We start from the raw sequence: 27,644 nt of genomic DNA, 5'->3' as shown, positions 1-27,644 counted from the left end.
TCATTAAATTAAAGCCAAACAAGCCAAAGAAATCTAAATCAAAATGTATTTAATTACACAATTCCAGGCACGTCAGTGCTAGTTCTAAATCAATGTAAAATTATAAGAGCCTGCTTATTTACATTTTACTTAGAACACGCATTCTAGCAATGCATCATGGCTACAATAGCTTTCAATTAAAAAGGAAAAAAAAAAAAAAAAAAAAAGTAAAATTGTCTATGTTACCATCCTACAAGCCCCCAAAAATATGGAAAAAAAAAAAAAAAAGCATATTTAAATCAGATTTACACAATGTTTTTGAATAGTCTCCAAAAACAAGAGGTATATTTTGTACAGTCTAAAAAAACTTTTGGTTTTTCATCAAATGATATATAGGAGTATGGCACCTCTGAAGAGAGGAGTTTATTAGTAGTTAGGTCAATGCATCTCTGAAACCAATGTTGTGGTGACGGCTTAAAATTCATGAAGTTGATCGATCCATCCCAGGGATTGTAAACATCTCCTAAAAAAAAAAGTTCATGTTGTATACGAGGTAACGTTCATAGAGCTAGTGATGGGAGGGGGGAGCTGCCAGTGGAAGTCTATCCAATATTATCCATGCATCCGTGTTAAACCTTCCCTATGCTGGCTTCATTTGCTTTCAGTACTGCGACCGCGTCCTTCACAGCATGGTAGATGACATTCTTCACCTGCAGGGAGAACACACAGACATCTTAATACATAGTTATCGAGAGTCAGACACAAAGGTAAGCTTCTCTAGGATCTAGGGGACCGGAGTATAAGAAAAGCCGGCCCAGTGCAGAGAATGCATTGGCGAGTTTTTATTATTCCCCAGACAACCCCTTGAAAAGTCTTTTCTAAACCCATTATCCTATATTACATGTTGACTACATGTTCCAGTCCTACATCATTCCTCTAGGCCAGCTACATGGGTGATATCGGACAGTGCTTAAAGGGATTCTACCATTAAACCCCTTTTTTTTTTTGTGGATAAGACGTCGGAATAGCCTTTAGAAAGGCTATTTGTCTCTTACCTTTAGATGTGATCTCCGCCGCGCCGTTCCTTAGAAATACAATTTTTTACCGGTATGCAAATTAGTTCTCTCACAGCGATGGGGGCAGGCCCCAGCGCTGGAAATGCAATGGGGGCGTTCCCACTGCTGCTCGAGAACACGATCCTGCGACGCCTCTATCTTCTGCTGGATCCTCCCCTTCTTTCATCGTCTTTCTTCGGCGTCACCTCCGACGCCTGCGCAGTTGGCTCTGCCAGTGAGACACTAGTAGAGCCGACAGTGCATGCGTGCAATTGTGGCCTCGGAACTATGGCCGCTGGCTGGCATGCCCAGTCGGTTCTACTAGTGTATAAGACGACAAAAGAAGGGGAGGATCCAGCAGAAGATGGAGGCATTGCTGGAGCCTGTTCTCGAGCAGCAGTGGGGACGCCCCTATCGCATTTCCAGCGCTGGGGCCCGCCCCCATCGCTGCGAGAGAACCAATTTGCATATCAGTAAAAACTGGTATTTCTAAGGAACGGCGGAGATCACATCTAAAGGTAAGAGACGAATAGCCTTTCTAAAGGCTATTCCGACGTCTTATCCACAAAATAAAGGGTTTTAATGGTAGAATCCCTTTAAAGGCTTTATATTGTGATTTCTATTGTATTATCTGTAACCGTGTCCACCCCCCTCTCCCAACTACCATGTACTATGTATAATAGTGGTGCCCAATACGTAGATCGTGATCTACCAGTTGACTGCAAAGGGAGTATGGGTCGATTTTTTATTTTTACTTTTTTCGTTTGAACCAGCGCAGGAGAGCTGCCGCTCTCCTTGCACTGGTTCAGATGTCTATGTTTCAGCATAGGCAGCTTCATCTGATACGCAGACGTCTGCCAGGAGAAAAGGATGCGGTGGCGGCAGGACCATGTTTAGCTATTGCATGCATGTAGTTCTGTGCCACAAGAAACCAAGAAATGGAAAAATCTAAAGTATACTTTAGAACATATTATATCAACATATCTTTTTACAAGGCATTTCCTATATTGCAGCAGACCTGGCATAGGAAACCATAGGTACCTGAAGCTTGTCCTCGTGGTTTGTGTGTGTATGGGAGAGATAGCGGAATTCCTGAGTCAGCCAGAAACAATGCTTCACATGCTCCGGAGATACAAAATCCTCAGCTACTTTTATGCAGCTGTACAAGTTGTGAACCTGAGGGGATTTGAACATCAATGTTAGAACACGCACACATTTGAGGGGGACAGTGTCTAATATTGTAAGATAGTGGATTTATACCTGATGGGGGGCTCCAGCTGGAATGAATACAGCATCTCCCAAAAACTGTACAATGGCCCATCCCTGTACTCCATGTTCTTGGAGAAGCCTCTTTCTCAATGTACTATCCAGGTACCAACTCTGATCATGGATGGGATCATGATCTGCAGGATTCTCTTGGCCTTGTTCTTCTGCAATCTAATGAAAACAAAACCAAACACCAGCACACGTCAATTAGTTCTGCAGGTTTTTTTGGTTTTTTTGTTTAGTGTGTTAGAATATGATTTGCTTATATCATATTTGCTAAATGTTTGAAGAGGCTAGACTATATGGACATGCACCGCAGCACTTACTAAGCACAGCGCCATTTATTTTATATCAGCTGCACTTGGTATTGCCGCTCATTCCCATTCATTGCAATAGGACTATACTGCGAACAGGCCAGTGATATAAATGTGGCTGGTTGGTAAAGAGTAAGTGGCACTGATATGACTGCTCTAGCTACTTCAAAGACTTGATAGGTGGGGGTACAGTGTGTCTAATAACAGGTCACTGAATAGTCAGCTCGTCTGGGAATCTAAATACATGTCGCTTTCCAAATAGCAAAGTTGATCCCAAAATACTAACAACACTATTGTTATTGCAGATTTACAAGTGGCACACAAGACAAAAAAAAAATTAAATTGAGTCAATTTCCCACAATGTATCGCATACCTTTTTCAAGAACTGTCGAATTTTCTCAGTGTCCTTGGCTGCATAGATATGCCACAGAGCGCCAGGCTTCTCCCGGAATTCCACAAATCGCTTGACGGTCAGTTCATCTGCATCTCCATCTTGTAAGGTCCGAAGCACTTCTGTTTAGAGAAAGAAAATAAACAGTGAGTAACATTCTCAAATTACCAATTAAAATATAATATATATGAAAAAATATAATTTTTCTTTCCAATTGCAAAAAAAAAAACCCACACACAATGAATTATCCAGGAGAAATTCTTACCTTGCTCCTGATCACCCCCATCCTTCGGGATCCCTACGTAGACCATGACATTAGCAGCATCAGATACATCCAGGTGAAGGTTAGTTGTACCATATTTACGATCCTCTGGAGTAATGAGACCTATTTTGTTCAGAAAAGTATATAGTCAATTTCCCAAGATGGCCATTTCTTCAACACTTTCATAGTAAGACCTGGTGTAAATGACTGGATTCATTACATAGTGAACCATCTGTGCTGACACACTAACCGACAGAACTCGGATACAAGTCATGATATCAAATCCTACTAATGTCTTACCGTAAGCATTGTACATCTTAGGGCCCAGGTCGGGGCGAACAAAATAAGTAGGAAGCCGGGCAGCGAGGTTTAGCTTGCCCTCTCTCCTTGTGTATTCAGGTAGTGGAATATTGGTCATCAAGTCATTAAACCTGCAAGAGAGTACAACATGGTTACTGCATGTGCTTCATCCCGAACATACACGGACTTCTACCTACAACCTAAAGCAGCCCTGCCCAGCCCTCTCGCCTCATGAGCTTTACAGGTGGGAAACTTACCGAGATAGCATCATATCTCTGAAATCTTCACCAGGAGGCCAGTCCTTCAATTTCAGCACCATTGGTTCCCCAGCATCATTTTTAAGGCGTTCTAATAGAAAGAGATGAATATTTTAAAGGATCAGTAAATGTGAAGATGAAAGCCCAACTTATAAATTCAGAGGACAAACATTTCTCTGGACTTCTGATCAGTAATCACAAAGATTTTTCACAATTAGGGTGCATGCACACTGAGTAACGCCGGGCGTGTATGAGAGCCGTACACGCCGGCATTACAGCAGACTGCCGAACACTTCCCATTCACTTCAATGGGAGCGCTTGTAACAGCGGCGTTTACAAGCGCTCCCATTGAAGTGAATGGGAAGTGTTCGGCAGTCTGCCGTAATGCCGGCGTGTACGGCTCTCATACACGCCCGGCGTTACGTAGTGTGCATGCACCCTTAGGTGTTTTCCAGGATATCAGCTCTGAATCAGTGGAAAACCAACTTCTGGCACCCCTGCTGATCAGCTGACTAATGTGACCTCAGCACTACGTCCCCTTGATATTTTACTGTATTACTGGCTGCACTTAGTATTACGGTTTAATCCTTTATCCAATGCACTTAATACCAGGCACAGCTACCACAAGAAGTACGGCACAGTGCTTGGTAAACTACATGTCGGGTTTTTCTGTCCGCTTGAAAAGTCGGACATCTTTACATGCGGACAGTGAAGGAAGGGCACAGAGTGCAAAAGAACGCACCCGATCGCCATTTAAATAAATGACAAGTGTCACGGACACAGCTAGTGTCCGCTCCTAATGTCCGTGCCAGATTTTGAACGGACACTAGGAGCGGACACTACCTGTCGGACACAGACGGTAGTGTGAACGCCCCCTATGAAGGGACAGGTCTCTCAAGGCAGCCATTTCAGGGACAAATAGAATTCTGGGTGAATCTGTAACGTTCAGAGAATTTATCTGTCCAAGTAAATCTGTGTTTCATTTTTCTCTAGAGCGCGATTAGATCAAGTCATACATACTGGAAATGTCTTCAAAGCCGTCCCAGAAGTCGCCGACAGTGGCTCCTGTGATGATGTCATTAGTCCTACAATTCACTAAGTCCGCTTCTTGATCCCCAAACTCATCTCTGAAGGATTCAGGTCTCCATAGGTTAATATTTAACTTATGGTGCACTCCGGATACCATGACAGGCTGGAAGAGAAAGATTTCATTATGAGCTGTAGTAGTATTTTTTCTTAGTACTGTGCTGAGCGAGGTTCATAAGAACCACAGAGAATGTACCGTATAGATCGTAGAAAGTGACTTACCTGTCCTTGTTTCCAACATTCACGGAAGACATTCCAGTTGCTCTTATTGCTAGGATCCTGCAGACAAAGCAACCTATTGTCACAGAGCCAGTAGTGTGGAGTATTAAATCCCATTAAACTGGGTTGAACAGCAAGTCCTTGTGGCTTCCTTTCTGGATTAGTCATGGGCTTGGTCTGAACCAAAGATGCAAATATGTCATCTAGCAGTTTAGGCGTGCTCTTCTCACCACCCTCGGGCTGCAGAGAAAGACATATGGTGTGAAATACAGAATATTAAATGCAGATTGTACATGCAAATTTAAGAAACTTTCTAACGTAGATATATTTACAGGAAAATGCTTCTTTCTCCAATTACCAGCCACTTTGACTCCCAAACCACCTACAGTGATCAGTCATACTCCCATCACTGCTAAAACCACCTTGATGGAGGCAGAGCAGAGATTGATTTTAACCTGTCGAGGCTATTTGAGCACTAAACCCCCCAAAGGTCCTTATGGACCAATGGTTTAGTCTCCCAAGTAGTCTATGGTCACATTAAAAATAAAACCACACTACACGTACTTAGAAAGGAATCTGATGAGTCTCATTGGACTAATCTCCTCCCTTTACCTGTGCAGCTCTTCACTGAAGCTGGTGAAGTACACATCCACCCACGGCCCGGTCCAGAAAGCCAAAGTGCACTACCCTAGCTTCAGTGAAAAGTTGCACTGGCATCAGGAGTACATGGTTGGGCAAGTATAAAGGGCAATTTGGGGCAGGATTGTGGAGTCTGAGATGTGGAGTCGAAGCCAGCACTGGGTGGATTGGCTGAAAAAAGTACCTGACTCCATCTTCAAACTAAAAATTATTATTTTTTATACAAGTAACAAGTATTGCTATCTTATAATGAACTAAATGTATAGTTTGTTATATATTTATGTGTCCACCTGCCACCAAATGAGGGGAAGAGGAGACCCCAAGGACTATTATATACCCCTTTATCACCCCACGCTCACCCATACCCACATATCCTAAACAAGAACGAGGAGACCCCAATGACTACTGAACCTCCAAAACAACCAATCCACACCCAACCCCTCTCTTTGCTTCGGCAAAGCCAAATGTATATTCAGTCGCACCAATAAAGCTTTTTTGACTTTCTCAATCACTAGATTTTTGGGAATTCGGAGAGGTTTACTGCTCCTCTGAATGTGCCCTATGCTACAACCAGGCACTCACCTTCATGCTTGAAGAATTGAGGAGGTTTCTTAAGAACCCAGAACTGTTACTGCTCATAGGTGACAGAATGGAGCTACTGAACGGCTGCAATGCAGAGGCTGGCTTGCCAAAACTAGCAAAGGAGGGTAGTGCTTTGTTTTCAGTTTTCAGTGCAGATGTGAACAGGTTATCTGTGGTAAGATCAGAACAGAAATACTTGAGAACGCAGACAGATTAAGTCAGAGCATAGAATGACTGGAGGAAAACCAAGACTAATAAGAACTTGCACTTTATTTATCAAACCGACCTTTGTTTTCTTTGTTCACGTTTGTGTTAGGAAGATTTGTTAGCCAACTTAAAGGCCCAGCAACTGAAGATGAAGGCGTTTTGCTACTAGACGATAATGGGTCCTGTGCAGGAAGCTTACTCGGCTGGAGGGATCCATTAGTGGATTCAGAGCTAGAGGGACTCTGGAAACAAGAGGCGCACATCATGAACATCCTTCCTAGAATAAGACGTCTCTAAACCTGCACAAGGTAATCCAGAAAGAAATACCTGCTTTGGCTCCTCCTTCACAGCTGGTCTAGGTAAAGGCTTCTGGTGCTTGTTAGAACAGGGACAATTTGACTTGATACCCCACTTTCCCCTTACTGAGTGGACGACATCTCCGACATCATAAAGCGCTGTAAAACAGAAAGATACATAGACAGTTCCAGATTATCCCTGCGTCACCCCTTCTGACATGTATGACTTCGTAAATGCAATTTAGGGCCTTGGGCTGTCTTTAGAAAAAGTTGTTGGCATTTTTTTTTTTTTTAACTACTATTTTGTGGTGTATACAAGTTCAAGGGATTCTCCACAATCAGCAATATTTATTGCTAAGACACCGAATGGCTAGGTTGCTGAAAATCAGACCTTCCCAAGCTGAAGGGGTAAGTGGCACTTGGCTGAGCACTGACGCTTCTTTATTGTGCACTTAAACAGCGATATCTGCAATATCCTGCAGTTCTGCTACTGAGTAGACAGCGTGCAAGTCAAGAGACCACTGTAAACAATAAAGGAGGCCGCAACACTGATAAAGCACTTGGGAAATAACATAGACACAAGTTTATAATGCTTACCTTTTCCAGGTACAATCTGAGTCGGCATTAGATTGTCAGGCTCATGTAACTGCCCTTTGGCACACTTCAGCCAGGAGAAGGATTCATCATCATTACCTTAGAAAGGAGAGGAATAAAAATGATCCAATAAAATAAAAAATAAAACACATGCAAAATCCGCAATGCTACCTAGAAACCGCTCACACTGCTAATAGAAGAGTAAGTGATAAAAGTAAACATGCAGCAACATAAAATGGTACTCACTGTTCATATTCTTCTTCTTCATTCGATGACAGTCTACACACACCCCAAAGCCACATTTAGGACAAACCCAATGTAGATTGAAGATGGTGGTGTCACAGACGTCACACATTTCACGCACGCCACGCACAGCACGTTTCCAGGCCACTTGTTCTGCAGGAAAGAAGATATATTAAGTAACCAGGAGCTTTATAGAAAAAAAATCTTGAATTTTCTACTATATTAACATACGGTCCTTACTTTGTGGATCTACAGAAGCCATGACTTCCTTTTCGGACATGACAAGCTTACAGAAGTGATCTCCGATGTTTGCCAGAATGTACTTGGCTGTGTCAAGGTCCAAATCTACAACGCTGTTCAATAGAGGAAGCCACAAGTTTATTGCTTCGGCGTCGTATTTATTAGGAGTCAGGAAGCCTCCTTCCCGCAGTAATCCATGTTTATTGAAGAATAACCTGTAAGGACAGATGGATTTTGTAAGCAGTGATCCACTTTTCAACATAACTAGTGGTGTTGAGCAACAATAGATAATAAAAGCGAAGAACAACAAGAACAGTCAAGTCCCCTGTGTGAATTGTGCAGTCACATGCATGTGTAAGCATCCCACTATTCACTTTCATGGGACAGACATATATCTCTACCGTATCATTCAGTCCCATATGAGTGAATGAAACGGCGGTCCTAGCTGCAACCTACTGTTCAATTCAGACTCAAACACCCCCTCATCTCGTAATGGTTGGGTGTCCCAGCAGTTAGACTTCACCACCAGGTGACTCAAACCGATTTATCTGTGGGGCTGGGTTTACAGATTTCCTTTAACAAATGACAAGAGCCTCTGAATGAACAAGAATTGCACCCACCTCCGGAAGTGAAAGAAGCGGCAGAAGACGGCAGCGTCCCGCTGTTCCTTGCTCCGTCCAAAACGGTCCAGACGGCATTCTCTACACTTATGTAAATGTGGAGCAATGTCATTGCAAGAGCCATCCTGAACAAAGCAGTCACCGCTGGACTGGAGCCTTTTCAGCTTCTGGGGGTCCAGTAATATTGACCTGGGATACGTTACTGAAAAAAACAAGATCAAGTTAGTGGCTAGTTCCATTGGCGTAAATGAGGCAGCTACCTCTTCATTCAAATGGGTAGGGGGATAGCACCCCCGTGATCAGACACATATCTTGCATTTTCTTTATGGGACAATCTCTTTAATTAAAATTAAATTATATTCTGCCCAAAATTCCAACTGCTCAATACGGTGCACAAGCCACACCCCTGTATATCCTTGTTGTAATTTATGATAAAATCTATCTTGTCATCCCACTTACCCCCGTCATTTTTATTAGGACTCTTGTGGGGCGTAATCTCTATTTTTGAAGGTCTTTGAACAGGAATGTTGTTTTGTGGACTAGGCGTAAATTCAGGTTTCACGGGTGCTAAATGAGGAGCAGGTTTGGTCTCGGTTGCTGGAGCTGTCCCAAATACACTTGGCGGTTGCCGGGTTAAGTTTTTACAGGCCTCAGAACTTCCCAAGCGGGGAGAGTCTTTCACAGTCAATGTGTTTTTCTCAGGAAATCGTTCCACGGAAAACTCAAAGCCCTTTGGAAACACAGTCGAGGGTTTAGTAAAGGCCGCAAATAGGTTTTCTGACTTCTGTCCGCTGTCGCCATTAGTCTGGCTGGCCCAGGATGAAAAGCTGGTACCGGACGAGAAAGTGCCTGTGGATTTATCAGTCAAGCCAAATCCTAGCCCCTTGCCTTGTGACATTGCAGCACTGAGAAACAAGTTTTTTTCCTCCCCTTTTCCATCACCATTCAACATGGAGGAGGTTTCACTTGGCAAGTTTTGAGAACATTTCCTGAAAGGTAAGAGATGGGATTATTTTAGGCAAAAATGTATGTACACTTAGAACTAATAATACTTGTTAACTATAACTATCCACAATTACAATTTATACTTGGCTTAGCGTTGAATTCTCCATCTTTCGGTTCTGTCAGGGGACCCAAGTGACAGAGTCCGACCGCTAACACAGCTGTTACACACGGTGGACCCCATTGACTATAATTATTATTACTGACCCTATTATAGTTAATGGGGTCTGCCTCTTTCAGTCCACCGCACAGATGTGAACCCAGCCTTTGTTTATTTTTAAAGTAAAATGGAACTTTTTGAAAAAAAATGAAAAAAAAAGTTTTAGTATCTTCAGGTAAAAAAAATGAACCAATCTCTTTGTGCCTTTAAAGGGGTTGCTTCACATTATAAACGCATTAGCTACTTACTGGATAGGTAATAGATGCCTGACTAGTAGTGGTATAACCACAGAGACCTTCACCGTTAATAAGAAATGAGAATGCTGTCACCCCCACCGTCAATGAAGTGATAATCCAGTCTGTGCACTGCTGATTCCTTCATCTTTATTGGGCTAGCTAAGATAAGCAGAGTACTGAGCTCAGCCATCTTTGGCAATCCCACATAGATGCATACCGCACACCCGATTGCAACTCTAGTCACACAGAAAGCGCAGGACCCAATTCTTGTGATCATGGGGACCCAATGATCTGACACTTATTATTTGTCCTTTGGGTGAGCCCCATTTGTTTGCATCATGGCCAGGTGACCCATGGACATGCTGCCACTCCCTGGGAAGAGGAAGTGGAGCTTAGTATCCTAGTCCTGGACAACACCTTTATATTTTTGGGGCATATGGTCCTTAACTACCATGTCCACTAAAAAAAGCAAGTGTTTGCACATGTGAGTAACTGTGCATATTCAGTTCTTAGAATATTGTAAACCAAACTACAGTTGTCTGAAACAAAGGCCTAAATTCTCAGCACGGCCAGCGTTAAACGACACAATCCTGGCCTGTCTGGAGCCGCCATTGGTGTGTGCTTACTGCATATACCATAGTGGCTAGAGATGTAGGGATCTGTATCAGAATAAGATGGCTTTGACCACCAACGTAAATCAACATCGAAAAGGTATCTTGTTGCACCATAGTCTACAACAAATGCTTCACATATTCTTACCCTGGAGGCGTTGCAGCACCAAAGCTTGGAGGAGAATTTGCTTGGGGTGGAGTTGCACGGGACGTCTGGTTTTGGGTGGAAGGCGTAGTAGCAGTACATCCCAGCAACGCTTCTCCAAATCCGACCGGCACAGACTGCTTGGGTGCCAAACTTGTCTACAACACAGAAATTTTTGCAGTAAAGCAACAGTTGTTTAATGCGTCCCTATATTCACTGCACAAAATAAAATTTTATTATATATATATATATATATAACTTGGGAAAGGCAATACACTGCACCTATTTGAAGGCAACGGTCAGTCTATGTAATGCTCAGGATGCGCTCTCATAACTAAGATGGTTACATGTGGTGGACATTAGGCTTCTTATTGCCATATCCACTCAATTAGGGAACCTTCTGAACAGGTCCCAACTAAGCATATAAAAAACAAAAACGAGGACAAGCTACTATTCAAGACACATGCTTAATATAGAGGTAATCCATACTGCTAGGATATCTTATCACGTTAGTACAAGAGCCAATGCCCACCGATCCGGAGAATAAACCAGGTATAGAGAAAGATTAGTGCAGCGTCCCTGCCACAGTGATAGATAGTGTTGTATCCGCTGCCTTCTCAGGATCCCGGGGGTCCTTGAGGTCACACCCTGCTAGTCATCAATTAATTAATTAGATATGATGATAAAAAGCTTCCACTCACTGTTTGATCAACAACTCCACTTTCTGCTGATGGTTTCATAAAGTTCAGAAGAGGGTTCCCTGAGGATTTTGGGTTGTCTACCACTACCAATGTCTTCCCATCATCTCTGGAGTAGGTAATGAAGCTTGGCTTCTTAACGGATTCTTTAACTGGTGCCTAAAAGAGACATATTTATGAGAATCTGCACATTCACACATGCAGTCCTGTTAAAGGGATTTTCCATGACCTATTAACTGATAACCTATCCTGACACGCCAAAAGATCGGCAGGGGTTTGACACCCAGACACCCTGCTGACCAGCTGTCTGAAGAGGCTGCAATATTCAAGTGAGTGCTGCTACCTCATCACAACTTACCAAGTACACTAACATACACTTGTGCAGCAGGTATGCTTGGCATCGCAGTTTTGCCCATTCACTTGAACGGGACAAAGTCACGATCAGGCCCCTCGGCCGCATCACATTGATGCAAAAATGGTGTTTATGTAGTACCACTGCAAACAGCTGACCTGCGGAGGTCCTGGATGTCGAGCCCCCAAGGATCTTCAATTGATTACTGATCCTAAGGATAGGTCAACAACTTTACAGTCCCGGAAAACCACCTTACTAGGCAACACAATAGCCAATCTTAAGCGGCACAAGCCAGCTACCTGCGCAACTCTGTTCTGTTTTGCGCTCGTCTTCCCTGTACTGCTTTCACTCGGCCGCTTCAGAGGCTTCTTGGTAACGGCAACTGAAATAGACAGGCAATTGTGTGTTAGCCCAGAGAAAGTCTGCCATTACCTAGGATCACCACTACAGGGTCTCCTTGCATAAGGCAGGCAGTGAAACCTTACCTTTATCAGTGAAATTATGAACGAGTTCAACATGTATCAGAGCAGGATCAATAATCTTTAGATTGGGGACCTAAGGGACACAAGTAACACAAACACAAGTAATGAATAAACCATCTGCTGTGTGTCATATCATCAATATTGCATATACATAGTGATAAACCCCCTTGGCCACATCACATACATACACGTGGACTTTTACCTGTTCACATTGAATTTGCAGTGTCCGGGACGAGCTGCTCGTGTTCACCACTGTGGCGCTGAACCACTGATAGCCTTCACTCATACTATATACTCTTATCGATGACCCTATTAAATTCTTTGCACCTTTAAAAAGAAGAAAAGAAAATCATGGTTATATACAGATAATATACATTTTTCCAATTCCATGTTTCCTGCCTGCGCAGTTGGGTTCGGACAGAGCCGACTGCGCCATGTTTCGCACGCTATCCTGATTCGATTACTACACAATGGCAGTGCGCTTGTGTAGTAATGGAATCAAGATGGAGGGGGGAGCATGAACCCCGAAGTGGTAGAGCTGACTGTGGAGGCTGGAAACAGAAGCAGGGGGCGTGATGAATACCACACATGGGCGCTATCCATAAATGGAAAAACAGGCATAACTTGAAAATGGCAGCAATGACATAGAAATAAAGGTAGAAGATGAATAGCTTTTATAAAGCCTATTCCAACATAGCGTCAGTTGAAAAACGATATATGCAGTATAGAGAGAAAATCACTTTTGTTGCTTTGTGACGTTTCACTGTAATTACAGATCTACAGAAGTCACCGAGAGGTAAGTACCTTGCAGTACACGACTCTCATCCACGCTCTTCCTTATGAGCTCCTGGAAGGTCTTGTTAAACGTTCGGTTTCCCTGCATAAATTGCTTTAAGCTCTCCCGATCCTGTCATAATGAAAATTAGAGAACAGTCAGCTTACGGATGGCGGAGCAAGTAACAGAACACTAAACACAGAAAATGCTGGACAAAAGACAAAATCCTAGCACTTCCTCACTACACCGTCAAAATTATATGAAGAAATCTGTGTGTCTCAGAGGTCAGTCATGTCCTGCTCCACCAACTGCTCTGTCTGGCTTTCAGACACGTGGCTGCAGCAGAACACCTCAACCCTGCTCAGATCAGCTATTCCAGAAGCTACAGTAGTGGACAGTGAGCAGATATAGTCTGCTCCTTTTCCAGTAATCGGGTGGTGCTGCAGCATTCTGGTGCCACCGCTATACATTGGATGAGGCTACAGACTTCTTCGGTTCCAACTATACATTGGATGAAGCTACTGACTGCTTGGGCTCCCCCATATACATTGGATGAGGCTACTGACTGCTGGGGCTCCCCCTATACATTGGATAAGGCTACGGACTGCTGGGGCTCCCCCTATACATTGGATGAAGCTACTGACTGCTTGGGCTCCCCCTATACATTGGATGAGGCTACTAATTGCTTGGGCTCCCCCTATACATTGGATGAGGCTACTAATTGCTTGGGCTCCCCCCTATACATTGAATGAGGCTACTGACTGCTTGGGCTCCCCCTTATACATTGAATGAGGCTACTGACTGCTTCGGCTCCCCATCCACAGCTGATCTGTGCAAGATCCATTGTCAGACGCCGACAAATCAGAAACTGGTTACCTATCCCGTGGATAGGTCACTGATGTATAAAACGCATTTGGGACCAGAAATCCTATACTGTACTAGGACACACAGCAACGGCTAGTTGTTATGCTGTACTGATAAAAAATACAAGAAAAAAAAAAAAAAGGGAAAAAAAAAAAAACACCTCCGAACATTAGACCTATTGTAATAAACATTGTTTAACTTACTGAATAAATCATTTCGAGGCAGGACAAGGGCACTGGCCGAAAACCAAGCCAGAGTTTAAGATAATATAACAAGCGCTGCTTACAAAGTCACAAAATCTTGTAAAACTCATTTACCATAAAGAAACTAATATGTGATAAAGGTTTGCTTAAAATTGTTAGCCCGCACAAAAGATGGAAGAGCCAATCATGAGGTAAGTTCTTTCTATTTTGGTCGTGTGGCAATCTCACATACATACAGTACACTTTACATTCTGACCACTCGGTAGCAATATCATGTCTAAGTTTACATGAGCCCCATCTTACTCTACACACCACAGTCAGCAAAACAGAGAGAAGAACTGAAATAACTTACCCGTAAAACTCTCACAACCTCCTCATTCATGAAAATTCTGTGCCTATCTCCAAGAAACTGTATGCAGGTCATGGGCTCCATGGACACCTTGCTCACCAGGACTTTATATTGCTGCAAGTAACAAAAACACATTAGGGAAAGCATGGACATTTTTCTAAAGTGAAGAAATCACAAGAAGTCATCAAACAAAAGGATGTTGCTGTTTGGAGGCTGCGACTCTTTGCATCATAGTGGATAAAATGCTAGTATTTCCTTTATATAGGCCTATACCTGTAAGACTTTGTGCACACAACCAAGTGTGCAGTCCAAGGGACATGCGATGTGGCCCAAGTGTGCTCTGATACTCCGTCACCATATTTATAGATCAGGTCCTATAAAATGTCGGAATAGAACGGAGCACTGGGACACACTCTGCAGACCCCCACTAGTAGGTTATGCCACACGTGTTATTTGAAAAGTGAAAAAAATAATAATTTTGGGCTGCAGTCACAGTTTTTGTGCAAAGTGTGCATCAAAAGCTGTTCATGCACATGAAATAGCCATCTTATACATATGCATGCTTGGCTTCTGATGGGATATCAATAAGGAAACGGCACAATGCTTTATTATATGCTTTCCTGTGGTTCTCTGTACTTGCACACATCCAAGGACAGACAAGCTCTGGAAATGTATGGCTATGTTTTTCCATTTCCTGCAGTACATTCCCACACGACTGAACGTGGATCATAAGTGACTGAGGTCACCTTACAGGCTTCACACGGGGGTCCTCTGTATTATCCAATGTTATGTAGACAAAGCTTCACCAGGATATCTTGTAGAGGATTGCTCAGACCAGATACACTGTAACCAAGTCTCAGCTGTCTGATCAGGATTTGGTCAGAACTGAATTTCAGCCTCGGTACGTAAACAGAGTTGATATACACAGATCGTGAGAAGATCATATAAATAACTATATACACTACAAACCAACTACCCAAAGGAGTTGTCCCATTAGACATTTACCCCCCCGATCACTCCATATCACACTGCTGGAGGTCCAACCACTGAATGGTGCAATGAAAGTCATCTAGCACCCACCTTGTGGACGAAGTGCCTGAGCATTCAACACTACGAGGCCGCCAGGCCCCCAATCTACGGCAGCCCCAGAGAATATAACTGCTGGTCAGGCGAGCACACTGGCGCCTCATTCACAAGTCGGATGTGGTCAGAACCTCAGCAATGTGATGTGACACTTATCGCCCTATCCTGTGTGTGTGTAATGGGACAACCCCTTAAAAAGTGAAGCTGCTGCAAAATCCACATTTGATGCAGTTTACTACATGTTGTAAGTGAGGTTTGTGGTGCACCTACATAAAAAACAGGCATGCTGTATAGTCATAAATCTAATGGACTCATGTCTAAGGCCTGGGGAATAAAAATATCCACTTGCCTGGCACGGTCGTACCTGCTGAATTTTATCTGCACAGATCTGCAAGTTAAAACCAAAGCAAATCTACACTGTGTGAATCCAGCATTGCCATGTAATGTCCCTAGAGCATTGTAAGCAGTTTGTTGCCCCAGAGAGAAGAGCAGCAAGGGCAGCTCAGTGGTTAGCAATGTTTCCTTGCAGCACTGGAATCCAACCAAGGAGAACATGGGCATGGAGATTGTATGTTCTCTCGAGTCGTTTGTGAACCCTTGTTGGGACAGCGAGTAATGAAAAGGTCTGGAAGGTGTTGTGGACCCTGTCAGTGCTATATAAGGTAGAGAAATAAAGAGGGAAGTGATACTCACCATTCCTGGGCACAGCACAGACATCGAAGGGTTACTGGGACATTTGCGGTCAGCGATTGCCAAGCTGTATTCCACCAGAAATAACTGGACCTGTGAGCCGTACACTTCGATCCATGTTCGCTTCTCCCAAGGTTCATCTTCAAACTCCACGCAAACCTACAGAAACGAGAAGTGAGTGAGTCGCTGGCACCCCATAAAACATACCTCGCAACGTCGTCTGTCATGTCTGAGTCATTTGACAACAAGCAGTATTGTGCACCACATGCGATCCACCAGCCTAAAACACGGACTAAGTCCCGCCCATCCATAGCGTGGAACCCGGCCAGCAAACAACTCATGTAGACTGCTGACTGAATACATCCAGATTACCATCTGTACAAGTCAGCCGCAAGCACAGACACCCATAGAATAGAATTAACCCCATCAGTATCTGCTGTACTGTCCGCTCTGTATACTGCACAATCCAGGCTACACTCTGTTCCCAAAAGGACACGTTCTGTATACGCTGCTTGCTGTAGGAGTTTTCCCAGGACGTGTGCTAAACAGACCCTTTATGGCAAACCCACACACGTAAAATAGTCACCAGCCACCTCCTAGTCTCTGCCACATAGATGCATGCTTGACTCAGGCCCATCTGTTTGCAATGCAGAGAGGGGAGGAAGCACCGGCTATGGGACTACAAAGGCCATGATGAGATTCATCATGCAAACCCGTCCCATCACAAAATCATCATCTATCAGGAAAATACGCATAAAATAGCCTGCCCTTGAAAACTGGTCAATTCAGATTATTGCACATGTATGAGGTCCATAAAACCTCAACACCGCTCAACTATAGAACAAAAGAGAATTAGTGGAGTGGAAAGGGATGAGAGGATGAAGGTTACAGTGACAGCTACACTAGGACATGGCTTCTTCAGTTATTCCCTAAATCGATTTTGGACTCCCTCGATCTACGAACAGCCGTATTCAGATGTATTACGACATACTGTGCCCGCCTACCTTATCTGCAAGCTACATGAAACAGATTGGAAGCGCTGCTCATCTACAAAACCTTATACCCAGATCGGCCAGTACTGGAACGTCCACCGTAACGTTGCACTAATAGGTTACTTTTTTATCCTTTACTATGTTACTTTTATTTTTTGCTAATATTTAGAGGGAATGATTTCTTTTTTTTTTCTTTATTAGTTACATTTAAGCAAATAAAGGATACACGATCGGTTTGGTCTTTTGTTGGTTCCTGAGGTGGCCATATCATAGACAAACACATCCTGTATTTCCTGTACCGGCAGGACGTGTGCACTTTATGGCCGCTCAAAGTAACTGGAGTCAGTTGTCAGAAAAGTCAGAGATGGATCAGCGCCCCCTCCTGCATACAAAGCCTTATCTACGTATATAGGCTTGAAGGGGTTCTCCAGGAAGTCTTGGCACAGATAGCATACCCAGGAATTCTGGGTTGGTTCTGAGCCCAGGTCACATGACACGAGTCCGCCTGTTTCTGTGCTTTTGGCTGGTCATGTAATACATATACGACCTCCTGACTCCCCTGATCATAGAAGTTGTTGGGGGTGGAGAGAAAATTCAGAGAAATAAGAGCCTGTCAGAGAGGTACAGGGGACAGAAACTCTCCGCATTGAGAAGACACACATGCTCGGCTGAGTTGACTATGTATGTGAAGGTCAAAGTGTGTGTGTGTGTGTGGGGGGGGGGGTAGAGGGGCTCGTTGTGAAATATTGCAGTTGGCAAACAAGAGTTGACCCAGCAGCAATATATTGTTTATGGCCCGCCATACTATCCTGCCTTGTCCAAGCTTCCAGGAGAGTCCACCATCTTAAAAGGAGAGGTCTCTTCTCATCTTGTGTCTGTGAGCTGCAGAGAACAGGACATATATATATATATATATATATATATATATATATATATATATATATATATATATATACACACACACACACACACACACACACACACACACACACACACACACACACACTAGATTTCAGGGGTAGAAGAGCTCACACATCCAAGACTTTGCTCACATCTGTACTTTTACAGCCTTATGGAAAGCCAAGTAGAAGCCAAAAGCAAGAAGACTGTCCAGACTCCAGAGGCGTCCTCCTCCACATTGTCAGAGAGGGCGGGCATGCATGTACCACCGCCCGCCCTCTTCTTACTGCGGGCGGGGGAGGGATGTGCCACCACGTGGCTAATGACCGTATGTTTACAAGACCTTGTGCACGGGGAGGAGGTGACTAATGATGGAGTAGGGTCGGCTTAAGAGTCTCCTGCCGGCTTCTGCACAATGGAGTGCACTAAAGGCAGGCTCGGATTTTCGGGCTGAATTGATAACAGACTGAAAATGCTAATTTCTCAATTTATATTGCTGATGCCCAAAATGAACATCATCCTAACAAGGTCTCTAACCATTATGGTTGGCACGCCTGTATATCTCATGATGGCCACTAACACAACCGGATTAGACAAACATTGGCGAAGTTCACAGATTTCGAGACGACTGGTTTTGTCGCCAGAGGTATTGAAGAAACAAAGTACTTCCCCCATCTCCAGAGAAAACACATGCATGCTCAGATAAGCCCAATGTACATGTATGTAAGAGGGGAATTGCGGCCAGTACGAGTGTTTGGGCTGCTTCAGAACCATCTAACTTGACAATGATCTTCTTAAAACTAAAATTTGGGGAACAGCAATGAAAGCCAAAAGACCTCCAACCGTAGATGAGGAGGGGGTTGGGTTTTATAGCGTGAACTCATCTGACCTAATGCACCAAGCACTTGGAGAGATGACTCCTGGTGGTTTTTTGGACCCCTCTAAATTCTAGTACAATGAATCCTGGCTGACTGAATGAGCACTATAAGATAAAATACACCAAGAGCCACAGAGAAACTTAAGTAACCTCTAAAAGAACCATTTCAAGACAAGGACGAGCTGCATGAAAACTCAATGCTGTAGGCTGGCGAGACAGGATGTGTTAGGGTCTCTAACCACCACCGCTTCCTTTATCTTTATTGCATGTTGATCTTACTGGGAACCAAACCTAGCATTTATCTCATAGACATCTGCCGCACGTGTGAATGCAGTCTATTGTTCCCTGTAAGCAGCCATTTGAAGCCAAGGAGTGTCTCGGCCGTCTGTAGGAGTGCAGAAAACCTCGAGAAATTGACACGCACATGTAAAGCGATCTCATCTGCTCCCTTCTAAGCTTTCCTGGTCCAGCTCTGTCAAAGCAGAAAACAGATCTCACGTCCCATTGAAATGACCCTCCATGACGGATTGATGGCCGCCGTCCTCTGCGGCTTTTTGTTAGCCAATTCCCCACGTACAAACAGTAAACTCTGAATGAAACACACGGTCCCAGATTTAAGCCTATTGAAGACCCCAGCTGCCAGTATAATCCTCTCCGTTCCTCTGCCTCTCTCCCTACAGCCCGCACAATGCCTGGCATGGATTCCTTTTATAGTAAGCAATTTGCAATGCAAGCAGCAAGCCTTCCCGTCTCCTCCTAACCCATTCCTACAATCTGGTTGGTAAAATCCCTTGCAGCTAGGAAATGTAGAAGGTCCAAGGCACAGCATGAAGCCATTAAGCGTGTTCACCCCTTTAATTAAGGGGGAGGGAAGGCTTTCATGCAACTGGATATGGTGGGAAGCAAATCTATCTATCTATAGGTATATTCCAACCGATGAGCAAACATAAAACCTTCAACATGGACGTTGGATGTGTAAATTAGGAAGGATGCAGAAACTGTCCATGGCCGGGTATCTAAGCTCACATGGCTACCTCTTGGGGCCAACAGCCAATTACCACAAAGCTGAAAACGAAAGGATGGCTGGGATTGGATGGAATATATGATGGGAGGAGTCACCACCTATAAACAACTGGAAGTATACAGAGAATAGCAACAAAACGCTAAATGCTGCAAAGTAACACTAAATGCAAAACAACCTCTTCAGGGTTAAGTGCCATTGAGCGTGGACTGGATGGAGCCACTACAGTAAGTGGAGTCGTACGGTCGCCGGTACACATGACAAAGAATTAACACCGTCTGTACTATGGGCGCAAATAAAAAATAAATGAAGAGACAATCCAACAATGTTAGTAACAAAGGTCATAAAAGCATTACAAGCCAACATGGCAGACAGCCCCGTCTATAAACACCCTGAGGGCAGCGATTACATCTATGCAAATATGGACATTTGGTCTTGACTTTGGCAGCGTGTCAGCTGATAATACTAGGTTTGCATTTTCCACCACCATAGAACAATGATACATCCCGTGTCCCTACACCGCACAGCGTCTATTAAGTATAAGCTGAAAGGACAGGACGCTGTCACATACGATAATGTCATGTTTGGCTGGGATACTCCCCTTACATAACAGGACTCGAGGCGCTCCCCCCTCCAGTGTGCTAAAGAATCTGCTGGACCCAAGTTTACACACGATAAGCAAACCCCCTTCCCCCTCCCTGCAAAGGCAGACGGCACGTACACAGAGGAACTTCCAAATGCATAACAGCTGGGGGTGGGGAGAGAAGCGGCAGCCCTGCAGACTTGCAAAGGACATTCAGGGGGAAGACAATGGGTTGCTAAACTGCCTGAGCTTACTGACTCCAGCCATGTGCCAGATACGTAGGAAAGAAAGCCATGAACCGAAGATAATACACAAGCCTTAGAAAGCTATACGGGGCTACGCAACACACAATTAGGTCTCAAGACTGATACAACGTCCAGGATTTTTCTATATTCTGCCTAGTAACAGAACCACGACCACTATGGCGCCAACTCCCCTATTGCTGGCACGTCAGTCAGGTCCATAAGTGCTAGGAAGTCCTAAACCCAAAATAAAGCTGAAAACTAGGGGACTCCGAGGATCAGCCCACCACCAGTATTATGGAAGTAGTCACGTAATGGTCTGAACCTAAACAGAAAGCACTCGACAGAAACAAGAGACGTCACCAAAGTACCAGAATAGATAAAACCAATGTAATATATAACAGCTGGGCTCATTCCAGGAGCAGCGGACCCAATGCACACAAAATTCCCCTTGGCTACTGGACCTTGGGGGCCACACAAGGACTAGTCATGGCAAACAATAACCCGCAAAAACAGCTGTGCATGCCTACGGCAAATCTAGAAGACGTCTTGCAAACAGTCTAACAGGAAGGACTAAGCGGCTACAGACACATTTAGTTGTGCGGTTCTTTACAGATCCCACCAAAAAGGTCTAGCAACTCCAATAAAAGGCTCATCTATAGTCATCTTGGTACGTTCTGCAGCAAAATCCGATGTTCTGTCCGTATTTACTGCCGGTGACCGCAGCTATTGTGCCTATTGCACGTAGTGGCAGCATGGTCATCAAAACAGGAAGTCAGTGACAGCCGAGGAGAAGGGGGCGGGGCCATGAAAGAAGAAGTTGTGAGTCTACAATATAGGGAAGCAACCACAGGCTACAATATTGTTATTGGACTACTGAACAAGCCGTTTGGCATTTGGAGTTAGGGTATTACCAGAGTTGGATGTTTTCTGAGCATTACTATTAAGCCTAGATTCACCCGTGGCCTGAACACTATGCCGGGAGAGTCATCTTTGCTGCAGGGAGTCCCTACACTATGATGTTGTGGGTGTCAGGGACTCCTAGCAGCATAGGCAACTATAATGCTAGGATTCCCTCTCCCGGCGTAGTGTCCAGGCCGGGAAATCCATCAAATACACGATTCAAGTTTCACGGCTGAAACTCAGTTGTGTGAATCTAGGGTTACTCAAAGTCTTAGAGATTCATCCTTGTTCAATGACCTCCTCATTTCTCGATGTGTGATCGCTAGGTCATGTTTCCATTCTGATCATCGATCGAATGCAAATTTCTGCTTACAAGAGTTACTAGCAATTAAGGATCACTGAAGTGAGCGAGCAGCAATTTCTTGCATGACGCTTTAGGGCTAAATTTTCTCCCCAAGTAGAAAAGTGTTAGACAACCTTCGACCAGTCTAATGACATTCTTTGGGTAAGTTCACTGGGCCGAAAGTGAACAGGAATTTAAGGCAGACCTTCCACTTTCAGACCCACTGGCTTTCCGCTGCACCTCTTACGTCCTGACTAGTCACCCATGAATAGGACTAATCTGCAGTGGCTGAACCAGACTCCGAATCTGGGACAAGATTGACAAGGACATCTATTTTTTCAGAGTCCAGCTTCTATCTCTGCCTCCCACTGGAAACAATGAGAGCCAAATTCAGTTGTCGCTGATTTTGGGGTGGAATCCCCTGTATGCAGCGACAGGACTTGATCTGCTTGCACACGATAACCGGGACTAATCCCTACAACGCGCTTTCCTTGTCGGTGTACTGCAAAACTCACTATGGTTGATGAAATTACACACAAACAGAAGCCTATTCGTGATTGACCAACTGATCCTCTGGTCAACGACCATCACAACGGCACGGCCATTTATTTCGTATTGTCGGTTATTCAAATAGACCATCCATATTCAATGAAGGACAATTGATCTTAAAAAAAATAAACGATTTTTCACCAAACTATGTGACAAATTTCGAACATGACCAAATTCTTTCCAGATGCCAACTAGGTGTTGTAGGTCAAATAAAACAATTATGATGCACCCATCTCTGCTAGTCATTACATCTGGCCTACGAAACCATATTTGCAAAGAGATTTTATTAAAATGGGATTCAAAGACTGCAGAACAAAGATACAGCACAAATTTAGGAACCGTGAGACAAGTAACAAGTTAGTAATCTGACTAATGTAAAGGAAGCCGTGGTGTCGAGCACTGTATGCCCACCAATAAGGAACATGCACAAAGTTATGGAGCTCCCCAATATACCCAGTGCCATTCTTATTCCCCAAAGATCTCCGTGCTGTCACGGCCAATGGGGGGAATCTAAATTATGAAAGTGCAATTTGAGCTTCCCCTTAAGTGACCCTAGATTTGTATCTCATTTTTCACATGTCAATCCACCGACACAGAATATTGCACATCCAACCGTCCCAAGTATGCAGAACATCAAATTTCATATATACGAAGACTAGTGCTCTTATAGACAAGTATATAGCCTTCACATAACGCACATGCCTCCCAGCCTAACCACAGATCTATGATGCTTCGAATTTCAGACGGTAGATCCGTGGTCGGTCAGGATTTGCATCCATGTCTGAATAAGGCCATAATGATCAGCACCAATAAGAGAAGGAAGCTTTAAGCCAGAACATCTAGGACAGGGGTCCCCAACCACCGGTCCGTGGGGCATGTTACAGCGGTCCGCGTACCGGCGGCGAGGAGTCAGCAGCTGCTGTGGAGTGCCCGGGGTTCAGCCAGGACCCGCCAGCCGGCTGCACAACACTGACGCTTGGTTGTTGCTCATCGGGATAAGGTGAGCAAAGTGCGGGGTTGAGCCGGGACCCGCTGTATGTCCGGGATTCTAGTACTATGCAGGACATGCAGCGGGTCTTGGCTCCACCTCGCACTCGCCTACCAAACTTTGGGCAACTACATTACACGTCACTTGTCCCTGTGACGTGTAATGTAGCTGTAGTGAAGTTAATAGCAGCATTAGGAGTGATATCCGTCATCAGTAGCCATCTTCACAATAGTGTCTGTCAGCAGTAGCCATCTTCATAACCTGCAGTGTCCGTCAGTTTGCACTCTCTCTTGTGTTTTCATATGTACGTGATTCTAATCTACACCCCCATGCTTAACCCCGACCCCATCCACACCCCTTCCCGGGCCATAGAAAAATTGTCTTCCTGAAACTGGTCCCTGGTGGAAAAAATGTTGGGACCACTGATCTAGGAGACCTATATACTCATGGCCAACTCCAGGACTTTTAGGGTCCATTCATACTTGACAAGCGCTTTTTCTGCAGCATTATACATAGGTCAGTAAACTCGCAACTTTCTGTCATATTTCCTGCGATTGGAATTGAGATGCCGATTTGAGGAGAACCATTACCAGGCTTTATCCCACGGTGTACGGTTAAAGAGCAACCTTTGCATTTTACAAATTTACATTTAGAGAATATTTATAAATTTTACTAGATGGACTAGAAGGACACGGCTACAAACTATATACAGTTACACATAATATTTGAGGACAATAACAAGTGCTCATGACCCACCAAAAGAGCTCGACAATACACAACACAATCCACTGCAGAGCGCTAAGAAAAGCCTCATCTTGTACATAGCGAAGCACAACAAGCCACTGGTGGATCCAAGAAAAGCCGCCAACCATGGAGCAAGTGCACCTAAAGCTACAGTATGGTCTACTGCCATACTGACCTAGCTAAAGAAAACTGCACAGCCTTGGACAACAATATGGCCGGTTCAATGTGGTAGCCACATCTGAGCGATACTTTGCATGTAATGCATCGGAGTCTCTCCAGGTTGTCATACCGAAGAAGCGACATGTGAAGTCCATCAAGGTGTTGACGTTTTATTACTACGGGGCTGAGCTTGAATGTGCTCGATCTGTACATGATTAGAGATGAGCGAGTACTGTTGGGATCAGCCATTCCAAACAGCACGCTCCATAGAAATGAATGGATGCACCTGGTACTTCCACTTTGACGGCGGCCGGCCGCTTAACCCCCCGCGTGCCGGCTACGTCCATTCATTTCTATGCGAGCGCGCTGTTCGGATCGGCTGATCCCAACAGTACTCGCTCATCTCTATACATGATCTCTAACCAGCAACCAAAGGGTATACAATATAAAAGGGTTCTGCCACCATAACAGATCACCTGGGATAGTTGATCGGTCCAAATGCCGGGGCTCTGACTGTTCATCAGAACAGGGGACTCATGACCCTCTACTGAATGGGGTGATGGTCACACTGGAGCACCACCACTCCATACTCATCTGTCCGCCCTATAGAGAAGGATGTGTGACCATCACTCCAATCAAATGGGTTTCATGGGACCCCTGTTGTCTTTATCGGTAGGAACTCCAGCAATGTACCACCTATTCTGTGGATGGGTAACAAGTTGTTACGGAGAGAGTACCCCTTTAAGGACGTAGATCAATAATCCAAAGATGACCCCAGCAAAAATGGGGAAGTAATATCAATAAACACAAGGGGATCATAACCAAGAATCAGACACGTGGGGGGCAAACAAGTCACTGGTCGGCAGTCAGATCAGAACCCACGAGGAATACTATAGCAGCGTAACGTACCTTCAATTCCACGCAGTTGAAATCTTTGTGGGAAGCCGCCCGGATGATGCCGCTTTTCCATGGCCAGTTGTTGATCTGTTCTACGTCCAGCTGCTTCAGGTCGGCCCCCGTGATACAGGTGAACCTCTGACCCACCAGGACATGGTGGCTGTCTTGGTGCATCAGCACCATCATAGTTAGCCCTAAGGGTTAACAACAGCAACGTCAATGTTAAATAAGCGTAGAACGTGACGGGATACGTTGGGTTAACGATCAAGGCAACCTAAGGTCTCAACCACAGAAGTCACATGTGAACAAGGCCACACAAACAGTAGGGAAGTGCACGCCCCTCCATTAAATACCAATGTCAACACGTGAACGTCATGGCGAGCAGGTGGCTGAATATTTACATCCAGACGTGACGAGCTTTACTGACAAAATGGGGGGCAGGACAAGCAAATTAACCCTAAAAATACCAGTCTAGGACTATAACGTGCACGGGTGATGGGGCGACCACCCACTACTTGGCACTGCCAGCCTGGATCGGAGGGGGATCGAGGCTAAGCCATGGGCCACGGCAACACAAAACGGTTGACGGATGTCGTGCGAGTCACCGAGGCTACTTTGTAACACCTGGCGGAACCACGCAGAAGTCACATGACAACTTTTGCCTGACAGGTCATGTGACTGCAAAGTCTACGGATCAGCTGTCGCGGCCACATGCACTTTTACCGAAATCGCCAACCGCCACCGGTTGGGTGGGGTGGAAATCGGGGTCAACGACAACCCACACCGCCAAAACCTACGGATGGGGTCGCCCAATGTGCACCGATGTATAAGCATCACGTAAGCCGTCATGGCAAACGAGGTCACCAAACCAGATACATTAAGATACACGAGCCTTAATTATAATATATGCAAATTACATCAACCACACAAAGTGTTTAACCCTTCCAACACCACACACAGCCATTTCTGCGACTGTGAACGAGGCCGGATAATAAAGCTTACAAGGCCGATCAACCCAATAAAATCCCGGTAATCGCCGGTACCTACCCTCAGGAGCCTCGCAGTCACGCACCGGTGACGCAAATGTCAACTTTAGGCAATGAGCGCCTCGGCAGCTGCACCGGCGGCTCTGCAATCCCTGCCCGATCTATTGTCGTTCTCCTCAGCCGATCGGGCGCAGCTCTAGCTCGGTACAGGACACTACTATGCAGAGAGGCGGACAAACACTACACGCGTCCCCCTCCAAACCACTCCCCTCTAGCGCCGATTGGTGGAACAGGAACCAGAGGCGGGCAGAGGTGAGGAATGCCGCGTCACCATTGGCGGCGCGCGGCTGTCAATCAAGCCTGAGTTGCCAAGCGCCCGTAGCCCCGCCCCTCCGCCGCCTCCACTTTCAACTTAGAGCAATTCTTCACAGCGCAGGGGACTCCATCGACCAGTTACCACAAAACGTATCCCTCCGCCGCCTAGGTAATGCACATAGGCAGCCATTAGGCGATGAAATAGTCCCCCATCCGCCTAGTGACTGCAAAGCGGTTTATAATGTGACGAAAAGGCACGGAAACGGTGCGGTATTATTGTATAACCTATCGAGGACTGAAGGATGAAACACAGGCGACGTCGCAGCGCGACGGTCTGCCTCAATGCGACAGGAGAGTGTAAAATAGTTCCGGTCGGCGGAAGGAGCCCTTATGGTACTAGGACATAGGCTACGTGCAGCTCTGTGCATCCGCAGCGGGTGAAACTGTCTAAAGGAGGGGGTGGGGCAGGAAGGCAGCTGGTGCCGGGGGAGGGTTCCTGAGCGATCCCATTAGTCATGTCATGGCCAAAACGAGGCTATGCCTTGTTTTCTTGGCTGCCATCTTGGTTCATTCGACGCGTTTGGCAAAACACAAGTCAATAAGTATCGATGGTTTAGACGGCAATAAACACGAGATTTCTCAGTCAATTCCCTACCCGTGAACACTGCCTATTGGACTCGTCCATGTCCCTCCACCACAGTGCTTTGTCTCAAGCAGTGGCGAGGCTTGGAAGGGCGGGAGCTGGGGATTGGCGGCCATTTTGTGGTCTCTCAAGTAGTTGAGTTGACTCGTAATGGCGGGCGGGTTGGGCAAAGCCCACCCACTCCTCATTGTGTGCCGTGTTTGACTGGAAAATGCCATTTTATTGCGGTTTTTTCACTACATTCCCATTCTACATGACGGGGAATGGACTTTGAAGGCTTTGCTTTGATGTAATGGGCGTTT

General features: G+C 45.0%; 1 protein-coding gene across 1 annotated transcript; it reads right to left on the bottom strand.

The window, feature by feature from the left end:
- Positions 1 to 26,632, bottom strand: KDM3A (lysine demethylase 3A). Its single transcript, XM_075261297.1, has 27 exons — positions 26,446 to 26,632; positions 25,411 to 25,592; positions 16,204 to 16,359; positions 14,431 to 14,541; positions 13,041 to 13,143; positions 12,439 to 12,563; positions 12,240 to 12,309; positions 12,054 to 12,136; positions 11,406 to 11,561; positions 10,708 to 10,862; positions 9,010 to 9,539; positions 8,551 to 8,752; positions 7,931 to 8,145; positions 7,694 to 7,843; positions 7,451 to 7,546; positions 6,885 to 7,012; positions 6,637 to 6,799; positions 6,351 to 6,520; positions 5,133 to 5,369; positions 4,845 to 5,016; positions 3,825 to 3,915; positions 3,568 to 3,698; positions 3,271 to 3,390; positions 2,988 to 3,127; positions 2,295 to 2,471; positions 2,076 to 2,210; positions 1 to 689 (listed from the first exon to the last, which is right to left on the bottom strand). The coding sequence occupies exons 2-27, from the start codon at positions 25,582 to 25,584 to the stop codon at positions 609 to 611; spliced, it is 4,071 nt and encodes a 1,356-aa protein (XP_075117398.1). The 5' UTR covers positions 25,585 to 25,592; positions 26,446 to 26,632; the 3' UTR covers positions 1 to 608.
- Positions 26,633 to 27,644: the final 1,012 nt, after the last annotated feature.

The sequence above is a fragment of the Leptodactylus fuscus genome, chromosome 1 (assembly GCF_031893055.1).
Source record: "Leptodactylus fuscus isolate aLepFus1 chromosome 1, aLepFus1.hap2, whole genome shotgun sequence".
In the NCBI taxonomy this organism is placed as follows: domain Eukaryota; kingdom Metazoa; phylum Chordata; class Amphibia; order Anura; family Leptodactylidae; genus Leptodactylus; species Leptodactylus fuscus.
The sequence above is the reverse complement of the archived record's forward strand: the minus strand, read 5'-3'. Positions and strand labels throughout refer to the sequence as shown.